General features: G+C 43.5%; 1 protein-coding gene across 1 annotated transcript; it reads right to left on the bottom strand.

Annotated features, from left to right (window-relative positions):
* Positions 1 to 2,523: 2,523 nt before the first annotated feature.
* On the bottom strand, positions 2,524 to 4,470 carry LOC310858674 (heat shock 70 kDa protein 1-like; the record flags this gene model as incomplete). Its single annotated transcript, XM_083764890.1, has 1 exon — positions 2,524 to 4,470. One exon carries the CDS (start codon positions 4,468 to 4,470, stop codon positions 2,524 to 2,526), a length of 1,947 nt encoding a protein of 648 aa, XP_083621016.1.
* Between the last annotated feature and the right edge of the window lie 10,348 nt (positions 4,471 to 14,818).

Below are 14,818 nucleotides of genomic sequence, written 5' to 3' on the forward strand. Positions count from 1 at the left end.
TGACACAGCAGATCAGAGGCAGGGACATAGCCGCACAAGCCAACCGCACACCGGGAGGCGGTACAATAAACGGTAAACAAACAGGAAGAAATAAAGCGACCAAATCGGTCAAACAAAGATTAAAAATACTTAACGGCTTCCGCGCCACAGGAGATATTCGCAGCTGGATGTATAGCTACTTAAAGTTACCGAATTCAGAATAACTCAAGGAAAATAATGGCGTCACATGCCGCGGGTCCTATTTTAGAGAGAATCTCCACTTCCGCATATAGGAATTTCCATACGAAAATACAGTAGTGAGCAGGGACCCAACGTAAAACTCAACAAAATATCAAAAAAGTTTTACGTAGGGTCCCGAAAGGGGCTAATTTACAAGTAACTTCAGAAAAATCTTCGACATCATTGTTCGTTCTGAAGGCACGCTTGTACATACACCAGTCCTCTGGCTTCCACTTATCCAGGTGCTTTCCCCTTCATGACAGCAGCAAGACAGTGCTTGCATGCGAGGCGCACGCATGGCTCGCAACCATAGCTGCCTGGGAGAAATGCGAGGCCCTGTGCTTTAATAATTAATTTGTTAATATCCAAAACTATACAAAAATCATCACATTTTATTATTTTATTATTATTATTATTATTGAAAGCGTCTGTGTCTGTGACATTGCGCAGCAGTGCACACGAGAGAGAGAGAGAGAGAGAGAGAGAGAGAGAGAGAGAGAGAGAGAGAGACGTAGAGAGAGAGAGGTGCTGCGTGTTAAAATAATAAATAGGCTAGGCCTACTACTCATCTTTGTGTTCCGTTTCACTAATCACCTTATTGCTGAGTGATCGCACACAGGGAAAAGCAACAAGAAGGGGTTTAGAATCGAAACAGTCCGTTGTGGAGAAAAGGAAGTCCACACATGCAATCACACAGAGTGATTAGCCTACTAATGAGTGACAGGTCTTGCCACTTTTGTAGCACTGGCTGGACCTCTCTCTCGGCAGCGCAGTACATTCTCATCAGACAGACATGATATTTTGTTAAAGTGTAGGCTATTATAGGCTATTATGGCTATATAAGCTCTGTATCTGGTTAATTCAAGATTCAAGATTGCTTTATTTGTCATTCTTTAATTCCAACTGCAGCAGCAGAAAAAAACGAAATTGCGATGTGCTGAGTGCACGGGCCGCAGCAGCATGGGTCGCGCAGCTCGCGCTGCCACAAACTTCTCTTTACAGAGAAAAAAAGAAAAAAAGAAAGCGACCGGCGACTTCTTCAGAAGCAAGAGGAGCAGTAGCTAGATGCGCGCTCCAGTGGCGAGATTACTTCCCCTTTCGGCGACTCTTCGTCACTTTCCGGGTCGAGTTCTCAGACAGAACTCGACCCGGAAAGTGATGAAGAGTCGCCGAAAGGGGAAGTGATCTCGCCAAATATGAAGCAGACTCGGCGGGTCGAGTATTCCGGTATTCATAGTGACACTCATTTGCATAAAAATGGTAGATTGGACAATTTGCCAACTTTTTAACATAGCTTATTCACATAGCTTATCCACATTATTCCATAATGTGGAGTCAGGTCAAACTCAGTTATTCAATCATTCATTCCATAATGTATAGCTCACCGATTTGAGGTATAGTTCAGAATTTTGGCTACAGAAAGAGTAATTTACAAGATAGAAAGGTTATCTTGGGCCATCTTTGTTGTTGGAACAACATATTTTCAGATGAAGGTCGGCGGCCAATTACATATAATCTTTGGGGGTCTTTGACATGAACATGTTTGAGAACGACTGACACAGAAACATGGGAGTTTCTCCAGAAAACTGTCAGGATTTAGAAGACATTTGTAGAATCGTTCTGAGGTCAGAATGGGTTAAACCTGTATATATATATATAGGAGGGGCCAGCACCCAAAAAAAAAAAAAAAGAGTTTCATTTTTTACCAGAGCCCTGTTGGTCAGCACTACCTGCTTCCACCTCTCACGACAAGGACGTAGGGTTGGATTTCGAGAGGTATGAAGTACAGAACCTTGCAAAAGAATTAAGACCCTTTGGAGCCAGGATTATTCCTTTATTTTATTTTTCTGAGTAGGTTTTTAATTTATTTTTTCTTATTTCTTTCACAGTTATTTTGCAAGGCACTGTACAATTATATTTTGTATTATCTTTTATTATCTATTTTTGATTTACTGAATCCTTTTTTTTTCTTCTTTTGCCAACCCCACTGTTGACATTTGGATTGTTTTCTGTTTTCCTCTTTTCCATGATAAATCCTCCCAATTTAGGGGGAGACTAAAGGTGGCAACAAATGCGAAATATTCATAATCAACAGAACATAAATACTGCGAGGGAAACGACCGCAACAAAAATAATGTTAAATGTTCTTTATTTTCTTTAACGATGAATCATAAATTCCACGACTTGTTTTACACAACCTCCTCGATGGTTGGACCTTGGCCTTGGTGTGAGGGAAACGACCCTACAAAAAAAAAAAATATATTTTTTTAACGATTTAACAACCATAAATTCCACGACTTGTTTTTAGTCGACCTCCTCGATGGTTGGGCCTTGTTGGCCTTGGGAGGAGGAGCTTTCCTGCGCGTCCTCCCTGCAGCTGCTGCCGCCGCCGCCCGCTGGCATTCCCCCTCCGTAGGACTTGGCGATGATGGGCTCGCACACCTTCTCCAGCTCTTTGAGCTGGTGCTCAAACTCCTCCTTGTCCGCCAGCTGGTTGTTCTCCATCCAGGCGATGGCCTCGTCACACTGATCCATGACCTTCTTCTGCTCCTCCTCGCTGATCTTGGCCTTCACGCCGTCCTCCTGCACGCTGCTCTTCATCCTGAAGGCGGCCGACTCCAGGGAGTTCCTGGCCGAGATCCTCTCCCTCTGAACCTCGTCCTCGGCCTTGTACTTCTCGGCGTCCTGCACCATCTTCTCGATCTCCTCCTTGTTGAGGCGGCCCTTGTCGTTGGTGATGGTGATCTTGTTCTCTTTGCCCGAGCTCTTGTCGGCCGCGGACACGTTCAGGATGCCGTTGGCGTCGATGTCGAAGGTGACGTCGATCTGGGGCACCCCTCTGGGAGCGGGCGGGATTCCCGACAGGTCGAACTTGCCCAGCATGTTGTTGTCCTTGGTCATGGCTCTCTCTCCTTCGTACACCTGGATGAGGACGCCCGGCTGGTTGTCAGAGTAGGTGCTGAAGGTCTGGGTCTGTTTGGTGGGGATGGTGGTGTTCCTCTTGATGAGAGCGGTCATGACCCCTCCGGCCGTCTCGATGCCCAGGGACAGAGGCGTCACGTCCAGCAGCAGCAGGTCCTTCACGTTTTCGGACGTGTCGCCCGACAGGATGGCAGCCTGCACGGCGGCTCCGTAAGCCACCGCCTCATCCGGGTTGATGCTCTTGTTCAGCTCCCTGCCGTTGAAGAAATCCTGCAGGAGTTTCTGTACTTTGGGGATTCTGGTGGAGCCTCCGACGAGCACGATGTCGTTGATGGTTCCCTTGTCGATCTTGGCGTCCCTGAGGGCTTTTTCCACGGGCTCCAATGTTCCCCTGAAGAGGTCCGAGCACAGCTCCTCAAAGCGAGCCCTGGTGATGGAGGTGTAGAAGTCGATGCCCTCGGATAGAGAGTCAATCTCGATGCTCGCCTGAGAGCTTGACGACAGGGTCCTCTTGGCCCTCTCACAAGCCGTGCGCAGCCTCCTCAGAGCCCTCTTGTTCTGGCTGATGTCCTTCTTGTGTTTCCTCTTGAACTCCTCCACGAAGTGGTTGACCACGCGGTTGTCAAAGTCCTCTCCGCCCAGATGGGTGTCTCCGGCTGTGGCCTTGACTTCGAAGATGCCGTCCTCGATGGTCAGGATGGACACGTCAAAGGTGCCGCCGCCCAGGTCAAAGATCAGGACGTTGCGTTCTCCCGACTTGACTTTGTCGAGTCCGTAAGCGATGGCAGCCGCAGTCGGCTCGTTGATGATCCTCAGTATGTTCAGCCCTGCGATGACGCCGGCGTCCTTCGTGGCCTGCCTCTGGGAGTCGTTGAAGTAAGCCGGGACCGTGACCACGGCGTTGTTCACCTTCTGGCCCAAGTAGGCCTCTGCGATCTCCTTCATCTTTACCAGGACCATGGAGGAGATCTCCTCGGGGTTGAAGCATTTGTCCTCCCCCTTGTAGACCACCTGAACCTTGGGCTTCCCTCCGTCACTCACCACCAGGAAGGGCCAGTGCTTCATGTCCGACTGCACCACGGCGTCCTCGAACTTTCGCCCAATCAGCCGCTTGGCGTCGAACACGGTGTTGGTGGGGTTCATGGCCACCTGGTTCTTGGCGGCGTCTCCGATGAGTCTCTCGGTGTCGGTGAAGGCCACGTAGCTGGGGGTGGTCCTGTTGCCCTGGTCGTTGGCAATGATTTCTACCTTGCCGTGCTGGAACACCCCCACACAGGAGTAGGTGGTTCCCAGGTCAATGCCGATGGCGGTTCCTTTTGCTGCAGACATCTTGAATAATAGGTATAGATGGGACTTCTTATCTCCTATCAAAAACTGACTAATGATCTCCGTGCAGAATGCAAATGTGAAAGCAATTCACCAGCTTTTATGTTAGTGGCGTGACATCACAGTTAGTTCTTCTGACATCACATTGTCAATGTTTCCAAATATAGAAATCATAGCTCAGTGGCCATTATCAGTGAACATTAAGGCCAGTCTACGATGTCAGTCATATAATGATGTCAGTATGATGGCGTCAATTCTCCACAATGGAAATTGTGTTTTTGAGGAGCGCTAGCCCCTCCTATAGACGAATCCACAGAGGGGTGCTCTGGACGCGGCCATTACTGAGGGGTAATCCATGGAGCAGGTGCTCCATAGGCCAGGTGTAGCTAATCAGTGCTGCTGCACTTAATGGTACACCTCAGTAATGGCCGCACCCACGAAACCCTCTGTGGATTCGTCTATAGACGCCTTAACAGACAACGTCACAGCTGATAAGCAACAGCATGCACGCGCATAGCGGCAATGCAATGGAAGAGTTCTAGCTGCACTCACGTGTACAAAATGCCCCATCAAACTTCCAGATGCTGTTTTTCTCCCAGTGTGGAGGAAGAATGATTAGCATTTTTATTACATTCTCTCACTCCTGAAATATAATAATCCATTGGTTTCTGTTGTTTGTGAACAATAATAGCAATTCAAAGGCAGTCGTCCTCAAAACCACACCTCCAGTCGCTGTCATGAGAACGGGAGGTTACGCTCATGATCACGGCAGCAGAGCCTGGTTGTCCACGGCTGCACGCGCACCTGCCTATCAAGTATAATGTATGCTTCGTCCCACGATGGTGTCGCGCACGCAGACCTCTTACGCTCACAACAGTCGCATCCACGATTTCGATGTGAGCTTGTATATCAGCTGTTCTCAAAGTATAAATGTCTCCTAGGGTGCATCTCACTAGCCAACACACGAGAGGAGGTTGAATGGACTGAAACCAGCGCTCCCCAAATCAACATGTTTGGAGATCTTTTGGGAATTGATGACATGAAACAGTCACCAGTCCCAATGTTTGTAAACAAATAATTGGTCTATATATACAGGTTTGGCCTCACACCTCTCAATATTTGCCATTGACAATGAAAGGGGAATTCAGGTCAAATGTCCGATAAATCTTGTCCCCATACGTCTCAATATTTGCCATTGACAGGAGAAATTAGGGAGAAAGGAGAAATTAGGTCAAAATTCCACCAAATATGTCATATATTAAACATCATGACATTAAACGCCATTGACAATGATGGGAACATTTGGCGTTTGTGGACGTCAATGTTTTTGAAGTAGTTTGACAGGCAAGCGTATGCCTTCTTCTCCGGTGGCCGTCCGGTGCCCTTTGAGAGCGGTTTTGAAGGAATCAAGGGATTTGCATGTCTTAATGACTGTTGGTAGGGCGTTCCACACCGGTGTTGGTCCCCAACATGGCAGGTGTAGCAGGACGACGTTTGAGACGCATGAATATGCACATAACCTGGGGGTTATTATTGATTCTGATTTGAATATCTAGGACTGCCTACCTAGATATGTCCCTAACCGCCCCCTCAGGTCCTCCAATGCTGGCCTACTTGAAGTGCCTAAAAGAATGTGCACAAAAAAATATGGTGAGGCAGCTTTTTGCTTCTACGGCCCAACAGCCTGGAATAAACTTCCATTCGAGCTCAGACACCCTCTGTAGATATTTTTAAATCTCAACTCAAGACTCACCTCTTCACTCTTGCTTTTAGTTGAGTTTTACTATGCACGTTCCTACCCTGCCCTGACTGATTGCTGCATGTGGTGTTTTTATTTGTTTTTATTTATTTTATGTTCTTATATTCAATTTTGTTCTTTGCCATTTTAACTACTTGTGTTTCATTGTATTATATTTTTGTGTCCTGCCCTGTGAAGCACTTTGGGCTGCATGTATGAAAGGTGCTATACAAATAAAGTTTATTATTATTATTATTATTATTATTATTATAATTATACTGTATGTGTCGCTCTGTACGACCGGATATGCATATGCCTACATATGGGCATATAATGCATATGTTGGCAATGCATGCTCAAGCCGGTAATACCCGTTGTTGTCAAAGTACTTGTTTTACCCGTCTCTGTCCGTGACCCTTTTATGCCCATATATGGAGATATCTGTACAGTATCTGTCAGTACCCGCAGTATATTGGAATGTCCATTATCATAATACATGGAGGCCATTCACATCCCTATGGCGGTTTAATGTCCATTATCATAATACATGGAGGCCATTCACATCCCTATGACGGTTTAATGTCCATTATCATAATACATGGAGGCCATTCACATCCCTATGGCGGTTTAATGTCCATTATCATAATACATGGAGGCCATTCACATCCCTATGACGGTTTAATGTCCATTATCATAATACATGGAGGCCATTCACATCCCTATGGCGGTTTAATGTCCATTATCATAATACATGGAGGCCATTCACATCCCTATGGCGGTTTAATGTCCATTATCATAATACATGGAGGCCATTCACATCCCTATGGCGGTTTAATGTCCATTATCATAATACATGGAGGCCATTCACATCCCTATGGCGGTTTAATGTCCATTATCATAATACATGGAGGCCATTCACATCCCTATGGCGGTTTAATGTCCATTATCATAATACATGGAGGCCATTCACATCCCTATGGCGGTTTAATGTCCATTATCATAATACATGGAGGCCATTCACATCCCTATGGCGGTTTAATGTCCATTATCATAATACATGGAGGCCATTCACATCCCTATGGCGGTTTAATGTCCATTATCATAATACATGGAGGCCATTCACATCCCTATGGCGGTTTAATGTCCATTATCATAATACATGGAGGCCATTCACATCCCTATGACGGTTTAATGTCCATTATCATAATACATGGAGGCCATTCACATCCCTATGGCGGTTTAATGTCCATTATCATAATACATGGAGGCCATTCACATCCCTATGGCGGTTTAATGTCCATTATCATAATACATGGAGGCCATTCACATCCCTATGGCGGTTTAATGTCCATTATCATAATACATGGAGGCCATTCACATCCCTATGGCGGTTTAATGTCCATTATCATAATACATGGAGGCCATTCACATCCCTATGGCGGTTTAATGTCCATTATCATAATACATGGAGGCCATTCACATCCCTATGGCGGTTTAATGTCCATTATCATAATACATGGAGGCCATTCACATCCCTATGGCGGTTTAATGTCCATTATCATAATACATGGAGGCCACTCGACATCCCTATGGCGGTTTAATGTCCATTATCATAATACATGGAGGCCATTCACATCCCTATGACGGTTTAATGTCCATTATCATAATACATGGAGGCCATTCACATCCCTATGACGGTTTAATGTCCATTATCATAATACATGGAGGCCATTCACATCCCTATGGCGGTTTAATGTCCATTATCATAATACATGGAGGCCATTCACATCCCTATGGCGGTTTAATGTCCATTATCATAATACATGGAGGCCATTCACATCCCTATGGCGGTTTAATGTCCATTATCATAATACATGGAGGCCATTCACATCCCTATGGCGGTTTAATGTCCATTATCATAATACATGGAGGCCATTCACATCCCTATGGCGGTTTAATGTCCATTATCATAATACATGGAGGCCATTCACATCCCTATGGCGGTTTAATGTCCATTATCATAATACATGGAGGCCATTCACATCCCTATGGCGGTTTAATGTCCATTATCATAATACATGGAGGCCATTCACATCCCTATGGCGGTTTAATGTCCATTATCATAATACATGGAGGCCATTCACATCCCTATGGCGGTTTAATGTCCATTATCATAATACATGGAGGCCATTCACATCCCTATGGCGGTTTAATGTCCATTATCATAATACATGGAGGCCATTCACATCCCTATGGCGGTTTAATGTCCATTATCATAATACATGGAGGCCATTCACATCCCTATGACGGTTTAATGTCCATTATCATAATACATGGAGGCCATTCACATCCCTATGGCGGTTTAATGTCCATTATCATAATACATGGAGGCCATTCACATCCCTATGGCGGTTTAATGTCCATTATCATAATACATGGAGGCCATTCACATCCCTATGGCGGTTTAATGTCCATTATCATAATACATGGAGGCCATTCACATCCCTATGGCGGTTTAATGTCCATTATCATAATACATGGAGGCCATTCACATCCCTATGGCGGTTTAATGTCCATTATCATAATACATGGAGGCCATTCACATCCCTATGGCGGTTTAATGTCCATTATCATAATACATGGAGGCCATTCACATCCCTATGGCGGTTTAATGTCCATTATCATAATACATGCAGGCCATTCACATCCCTATGGCGGTTTAATGTCCATTATCATAATACATGGAGGCCATTCACATCCCTATGGCGGTTTAATGTCCATTATCATAATACATGGAGGCCATTCACATCCCTATGGCGGTTTAATGTCCATTATCATAATACATGGAGGCCATTCACATCCCTATGGCGGTTTAATGTCCATTATCATAATACATGGAGGCCATTCACATCCCTATGGCGGTTTAATGTCCATTATCATAATACATGGAGGCCATTCACATCCCTATGGCGGTTTAATGTCCATTATCATAATACATGGAGGCCATTCACATCCCTATGGCGGTTTAATGTCCATTATCATAATACATGGAGGCCATTCACATCCCTATGGCGGTTTAATGTCCATTATCATAATACATGGAGGCCATTCACATCCCTATGGCGGTTTAATGTCCATTATCATAATACATGGAGGCCATTCACATCCCTATGGCGGTTTAATGTCCATTATCATAATACATGGAGGCCATTCACATCCCTATGGCGGTTTAATGTCCATTATCATAATACATGGAGGCCATTCACATCCCTATGGCGGTTTAATGTCCATTATCATAATACATGGAGGCCATTCACATCCCTATGGCGGTTTAATGTCCATTATCATAATACATGGAGGCCATTCACATCCCTATGGCGGTTTAATGTCCATTATCATAATACATGGAGGCCATTCACATCCCTATGGCGGTTTAATGTCCATTATCATAATACATGGAGGCCATTCACATCCCTATGGCGGTTTAATGTCCATTATCATAATACATGGAGGCCATTCACATCCCTATGGCGGTTTAATGTCCATTATCATAATACATGGAGGCCATTCACATCCCTATGGCGGTTTAATGTCCATTATCATAATACATGGAGGCCATTCACATCCCTATGACGGTTTAATGTCCATTATCATAATACATGGAGGCCATTCACATCCCTATGGCGGTTTAATGTCCATTATCATAATACATGGAGGCCATTCACATCCCTTTGGCGGTTTAATGTCCATTATCATAATACATGGAGGCCATTCACATCCCTATGGCGGTTTAATGTCCATTATCATAATACATGGAGGCCATTCACATCCCTATGGCGGTTTAATGTCCATTATCATAATACATGGAGGCCATTCACATCCCTATGGCGGTTTAATGTCCATTATCATAATACATGGAGGCCATTCACATCCCTATGGCGGTTTAATGTCCATTATCATAATACATGGAGGCCATTCACATCCCTATGGCGGTTTAATGTCCATTATCATAATACATGGAGGCCATTCACATCCCTATGGCGGTTTAATGTCCATTATCATAATACATGGAGGCCATACACATCCCTATGGCGGTTTAATGTCCATTATCATAATACATGGAGGCCATTCACATCCCTATGGCGGTTTAATGTCCATTATCATAATACATGGAGGCCATACACATCCCTATGGCGGTTTAATGTCCATTATCATAATACATGGAGGCCATTCACATCCCTATGGCGGTTTAATGTCCATTATCATAATACATGGAGGCCATTCACATCCCTATGGCGGTTTAATGTCCATTATCATAATACATGGAGGCCATTCACATCCCTATGGCGGTTTAATGTCCATTATCATAATACATGGAGGCCATACACATCCCTATGGCGGTTTAATGTCCATTATCATAATACATGGAGGCCATTCACATCCCTATGGCGGTTTAATGTCCATTATCATAATACATGGAGGCCATACACATCCCTATGGCGGTTTAATGTCCATTATCATAATACATGGAGGCCATTCACATCCCTATGGCGGTTTAATGTCCATTATCATAATACATGGAGGCCATTCACATCCCTATGGCGGTTTAATGTCCATTATCATAATACATGGAGGCCATACACATCCCTATGGCGGTTTAATGTCCATTATCATAATACATGGAGGCCATTCACATCCCTATGGCGGTTTAATGTCCATTATCATAATACATGGAGGCCATTCACATCCCTATGGCGGTTTAATGTCCATTATCATAATACATGGAGGCCATTCACATCCCTATGGCGGTTTAATGTCCATTATCATAATACATGGAGGCCATTCACATCCCTATGGCGGTTTAATGTCCATTATCATAATACATGGAGGCCATTCACATCCCTATGGCGGTTTAATGTCCATTATCATAATACATGGAGGCCATTCACATCCCTATGGCGGTTTTATTGTATTTTTAGAAAGCACGTTTGTTTTAATTGTATATTTGGAATGTTTAGCTTCCGCCTGAACAGCAGCTAGTCTTCTCCTGAACAGCAGCTAGTCTTCTCCTGAACAGCAGCTAGTCTTCCGTCCAAGACAACGCCATACATTAACTACTATATATTATATCAAATAGAACATTGCCTATATTTAGACCTCTTCGTCACTCTTCGTTTTTGTGCAACGAACTATGCACAAAAACATAGTCCACCCACTTTTTGAGGGGCGCCACGGCTATAGTGACCACACGTCTCATAGTTGCCATTGACAATGAAAGGAGAAATTAGGTCAAAAATAATATGACATTAAATTTGTGGCAACACAAACATTAACCCATTCTGACCTGAGATCAGATTCATACGAGGTTTCCGCCGGACACACACTGGTCCTGATGAACCCATTCTGACCTGAGATCAGATTCTAGAAATGTCAGTCGCTCTTCGATTTTTCAAAAATAGCAGACCTACAAGCTCGTATCGCGCCACTCGGTGGCGCGTTATGAGCTTGTAGATCTGTTATTTTTAAATAGCTAAAGCATAACATGATGCCGACACCAAAATGGGTGCCCGGTCAGAACGGGTTAAATGGCATTGACAACGAAGGGAAGATTTACGTCACATGTAGACGAGCAAATTGGCTGACCATTCACATACATTCAGTTCAATTCAGTTCAAAGGAGATGGAGGCGAGGCGTGTACGTAGGCAGCAAGTAGGTCTCCTCACAGCAGAACCTAGACTGCAAGCTGCAGTCAGTACTATGTAGGCCCAGCAACAACCTACATACTTGAACACACAAGTATGTAACAGAGACACAGGGGTCCTCATTCACAAAGGAGAAGTATACGCCACAGTGTAACTGATGCGTATACAGATGCGTATTGATTGATATCGTATTTATCCGTTAAATGTAAGTCTCCGCATTTTTCCCAGGCGATTCACCTGGTGTCGCCTGGTTAAATGGAACATCCACGCCCATTCTACACCATATTGTTAAGGTAACAGGAAATATCGCAATACGTCATCATAGCCGGCACAGTGGATTCCCAAGCTTTAAATTATATACAACAGCCGCGATGAGCTTGTAGAGCAGTAAATTTTGCACGGACAGATCTTCAAGCAAACAGTGCGAGTTACTTATACAGTATGTATATAATTATAAACTAAACTTGCCAACTTGGCACGCATTGCTTCACTCCTTGTTAAATGTCAGAACGTTAATAAGTTAACTGATGTTAGTTACTTTCACATAATGAGAAAGAAGTTAATTTGTTGGCTACTGTTCACAACACGACCAAATGCTATATTACAACTGGGCAATGATAAAAGGCCCCATTGATTAGCCTACTGCGGTGATTGATTCCCTGCCCTGCACTGTCGGATTTGGAAAGCAAATAATTATATGGACATGCATGGACATATGTTCTTTCTTTTTTTTCTTGTGGGATTAATTCCTTTTTGGACTAAAGGCTATATTTCATCCGACCCAACTTGTTGTATTATGTTTCCTCAGCTGCAGGTAAGAGTTGGTTATTCTGTGTGGCGTCCGCATGTGATCAATATACTATATACATTATTATAAATTAATACCACGACGCAAATGGAGGCAGATATAGATATTTGGGAACTATTTACTGATTCAGCATGAAGACTAAAGCCTTCTGAATGAATTATTATACTGGTGGTATAGGCTGTAGTGGTGGGTAGTGGTGGAGTTCCGTGAATTAAGTTGGCACCGTGATTTTCCATATGACGGAGAAAAAAAAGATGCGGTCCCCACTTTGCTGCCTCGGCACTGTCGGCATGTCACATTTAGTGGCATTTGAGCGCGTCAGGTTTATCCTTAATTAAAAGCATGAGACGTAACACGAGAAAGACATGGCTGTAGATTGCAGTGGACGTTGGTTGGTAGACTTGACTATGGCTGCATAGCCTCGGTCGCAGGCCAGGCTTACTTTAATATCTGCGAAAAGAAAAGCTAAAGCTGCAGCACTGCAAATGCCTCTCGATCCACGTCATGGGGGGGAAGGAGGGGTCCGGGGGGCTACCGGTATGCGCTCATGCAAAACACTGTTTAAATGGCTTAAGCATGACTTGCAGCATTGTTTTTAATTGCGCGATTTCAATAAGCTTGCACACTTGGAAATATGATAATATCCTACCAATTTCATATGACATGCCTTTACATTCTTTTTTTTTCACATGTATTATTAGTTTTATACATTTTAGGAGTGAAAACATATGTTTAGATGCCTGTGACAGTATGTCAGCATTTCAGACAATGCTGCTCCAGCCGAGGACAAAGCGTACGACAGCTCCCGACCAGATGTGATTTTTGTCCTGGCACAAGTTCAATTTCAAGCTTTGGCGGAAATGGTAAATGCCGGAAATTGCGGTAATTTCGGTTGATAAATGAGGGCCTATGTATCTGTCCTTTGCACTTCTCACGAGAACTGCCCTACCCGCTTTTGTAATGCCTTTTGATTACCTATCCTATATGGATAAGAATCTAACATTAATGCTTCCACTTACATGTGTGTTTGGCGTCTTAACGCGTCGTACGCGAAACTGATCTCCATTCCCATGAAGAATATATTGCAGTGAGCTCACGAATCACAAACTATTTACAGATAAATGTTATGAATGTTAGGTGTGGTAATGTGTCTATTTTTCCTCTATACAGGAGACATGGCAGAGGCCGGAGGTCACGGTAGGTCAAAACAGCGCTTTAAAAAATATATATTTCCTGATAGATGAACCATCATCAACTGATATGAGGAGGAGGGAGATATGTGGGTCACGTTTAAAGTGTTAGTTCAGATTTGTGGACATAAAGCTGTAGGAAATACTTGCCATCAATATAGTGGTTGCAAAGGTATTAATTAGAGCTGGGACTCGATTAAAAAAAATAATCTAAATAATCAGAGGCTTTGCGATTAATTAATCTAGATTAATCACATTTTAATCGCATATCAATATTCAACCCGAGAACAGCGAGAAACCTTTTTTTTTAATGTTTTTTGGTATCCCAGTGAATCAATGAATAGTGACTACAGGATACCACTCATTTTCAACATTTTACTGTCATTAATATACCTGTTGTTGAAATAATAATAAAAAGTCACCCCATTCTGTGTTGCCTAGAACTGGAGGTCTGAAAGAAAATTAGTAACAGTAACAAGTACATCTCAGTGACATCACAAAGCTGTACTTACTTCATATTGTTACTGTTTTTTGTCAGACCTCCAGTTCTAGGCAACACAAAATGGGGTGACTTTTTATTATTTTCAGTACTATAGAAAAGCACCCAGTGAGAAACGTTCCGCGGTGAAAAAAAAGGTGCGATTAATTTATCTGTAGTTAATCGCAATTAATTTTTCTGTAGTTAATTAATCTAAATTAATCGCAATTAGTCCCGGCCCTAGTATTAATTGATTACCTGAGTCCCGTGGTGGGAGTTCTGCTCTGCTTTAGGTGAATATTAAGTATATAGTTCCGAACTTCTGGTCATTTGGTGGGGGTCACTTAGGGGGGAGACCAGGCCCGGCGCCAGGATGAAATTGAGATATTTGAGGGGGCAAAAAAAATTATCATATTGCGTTGTTAAATCAAGCA

Source organism: Protomyctophum parallelum, assembly GCF_964188405.1.
Source record: "Protomyctophum parallelum genome assembly, chromosome: 1".
In the NCBI taxonomy this organism is placed as follows: domain Eukaryota; kingdom Metazoa; phylum Chordata; class Actinopteri; order Myctophiformes; family Myctophidae; genus Protomyctophum; species Protomyctophum parallelum.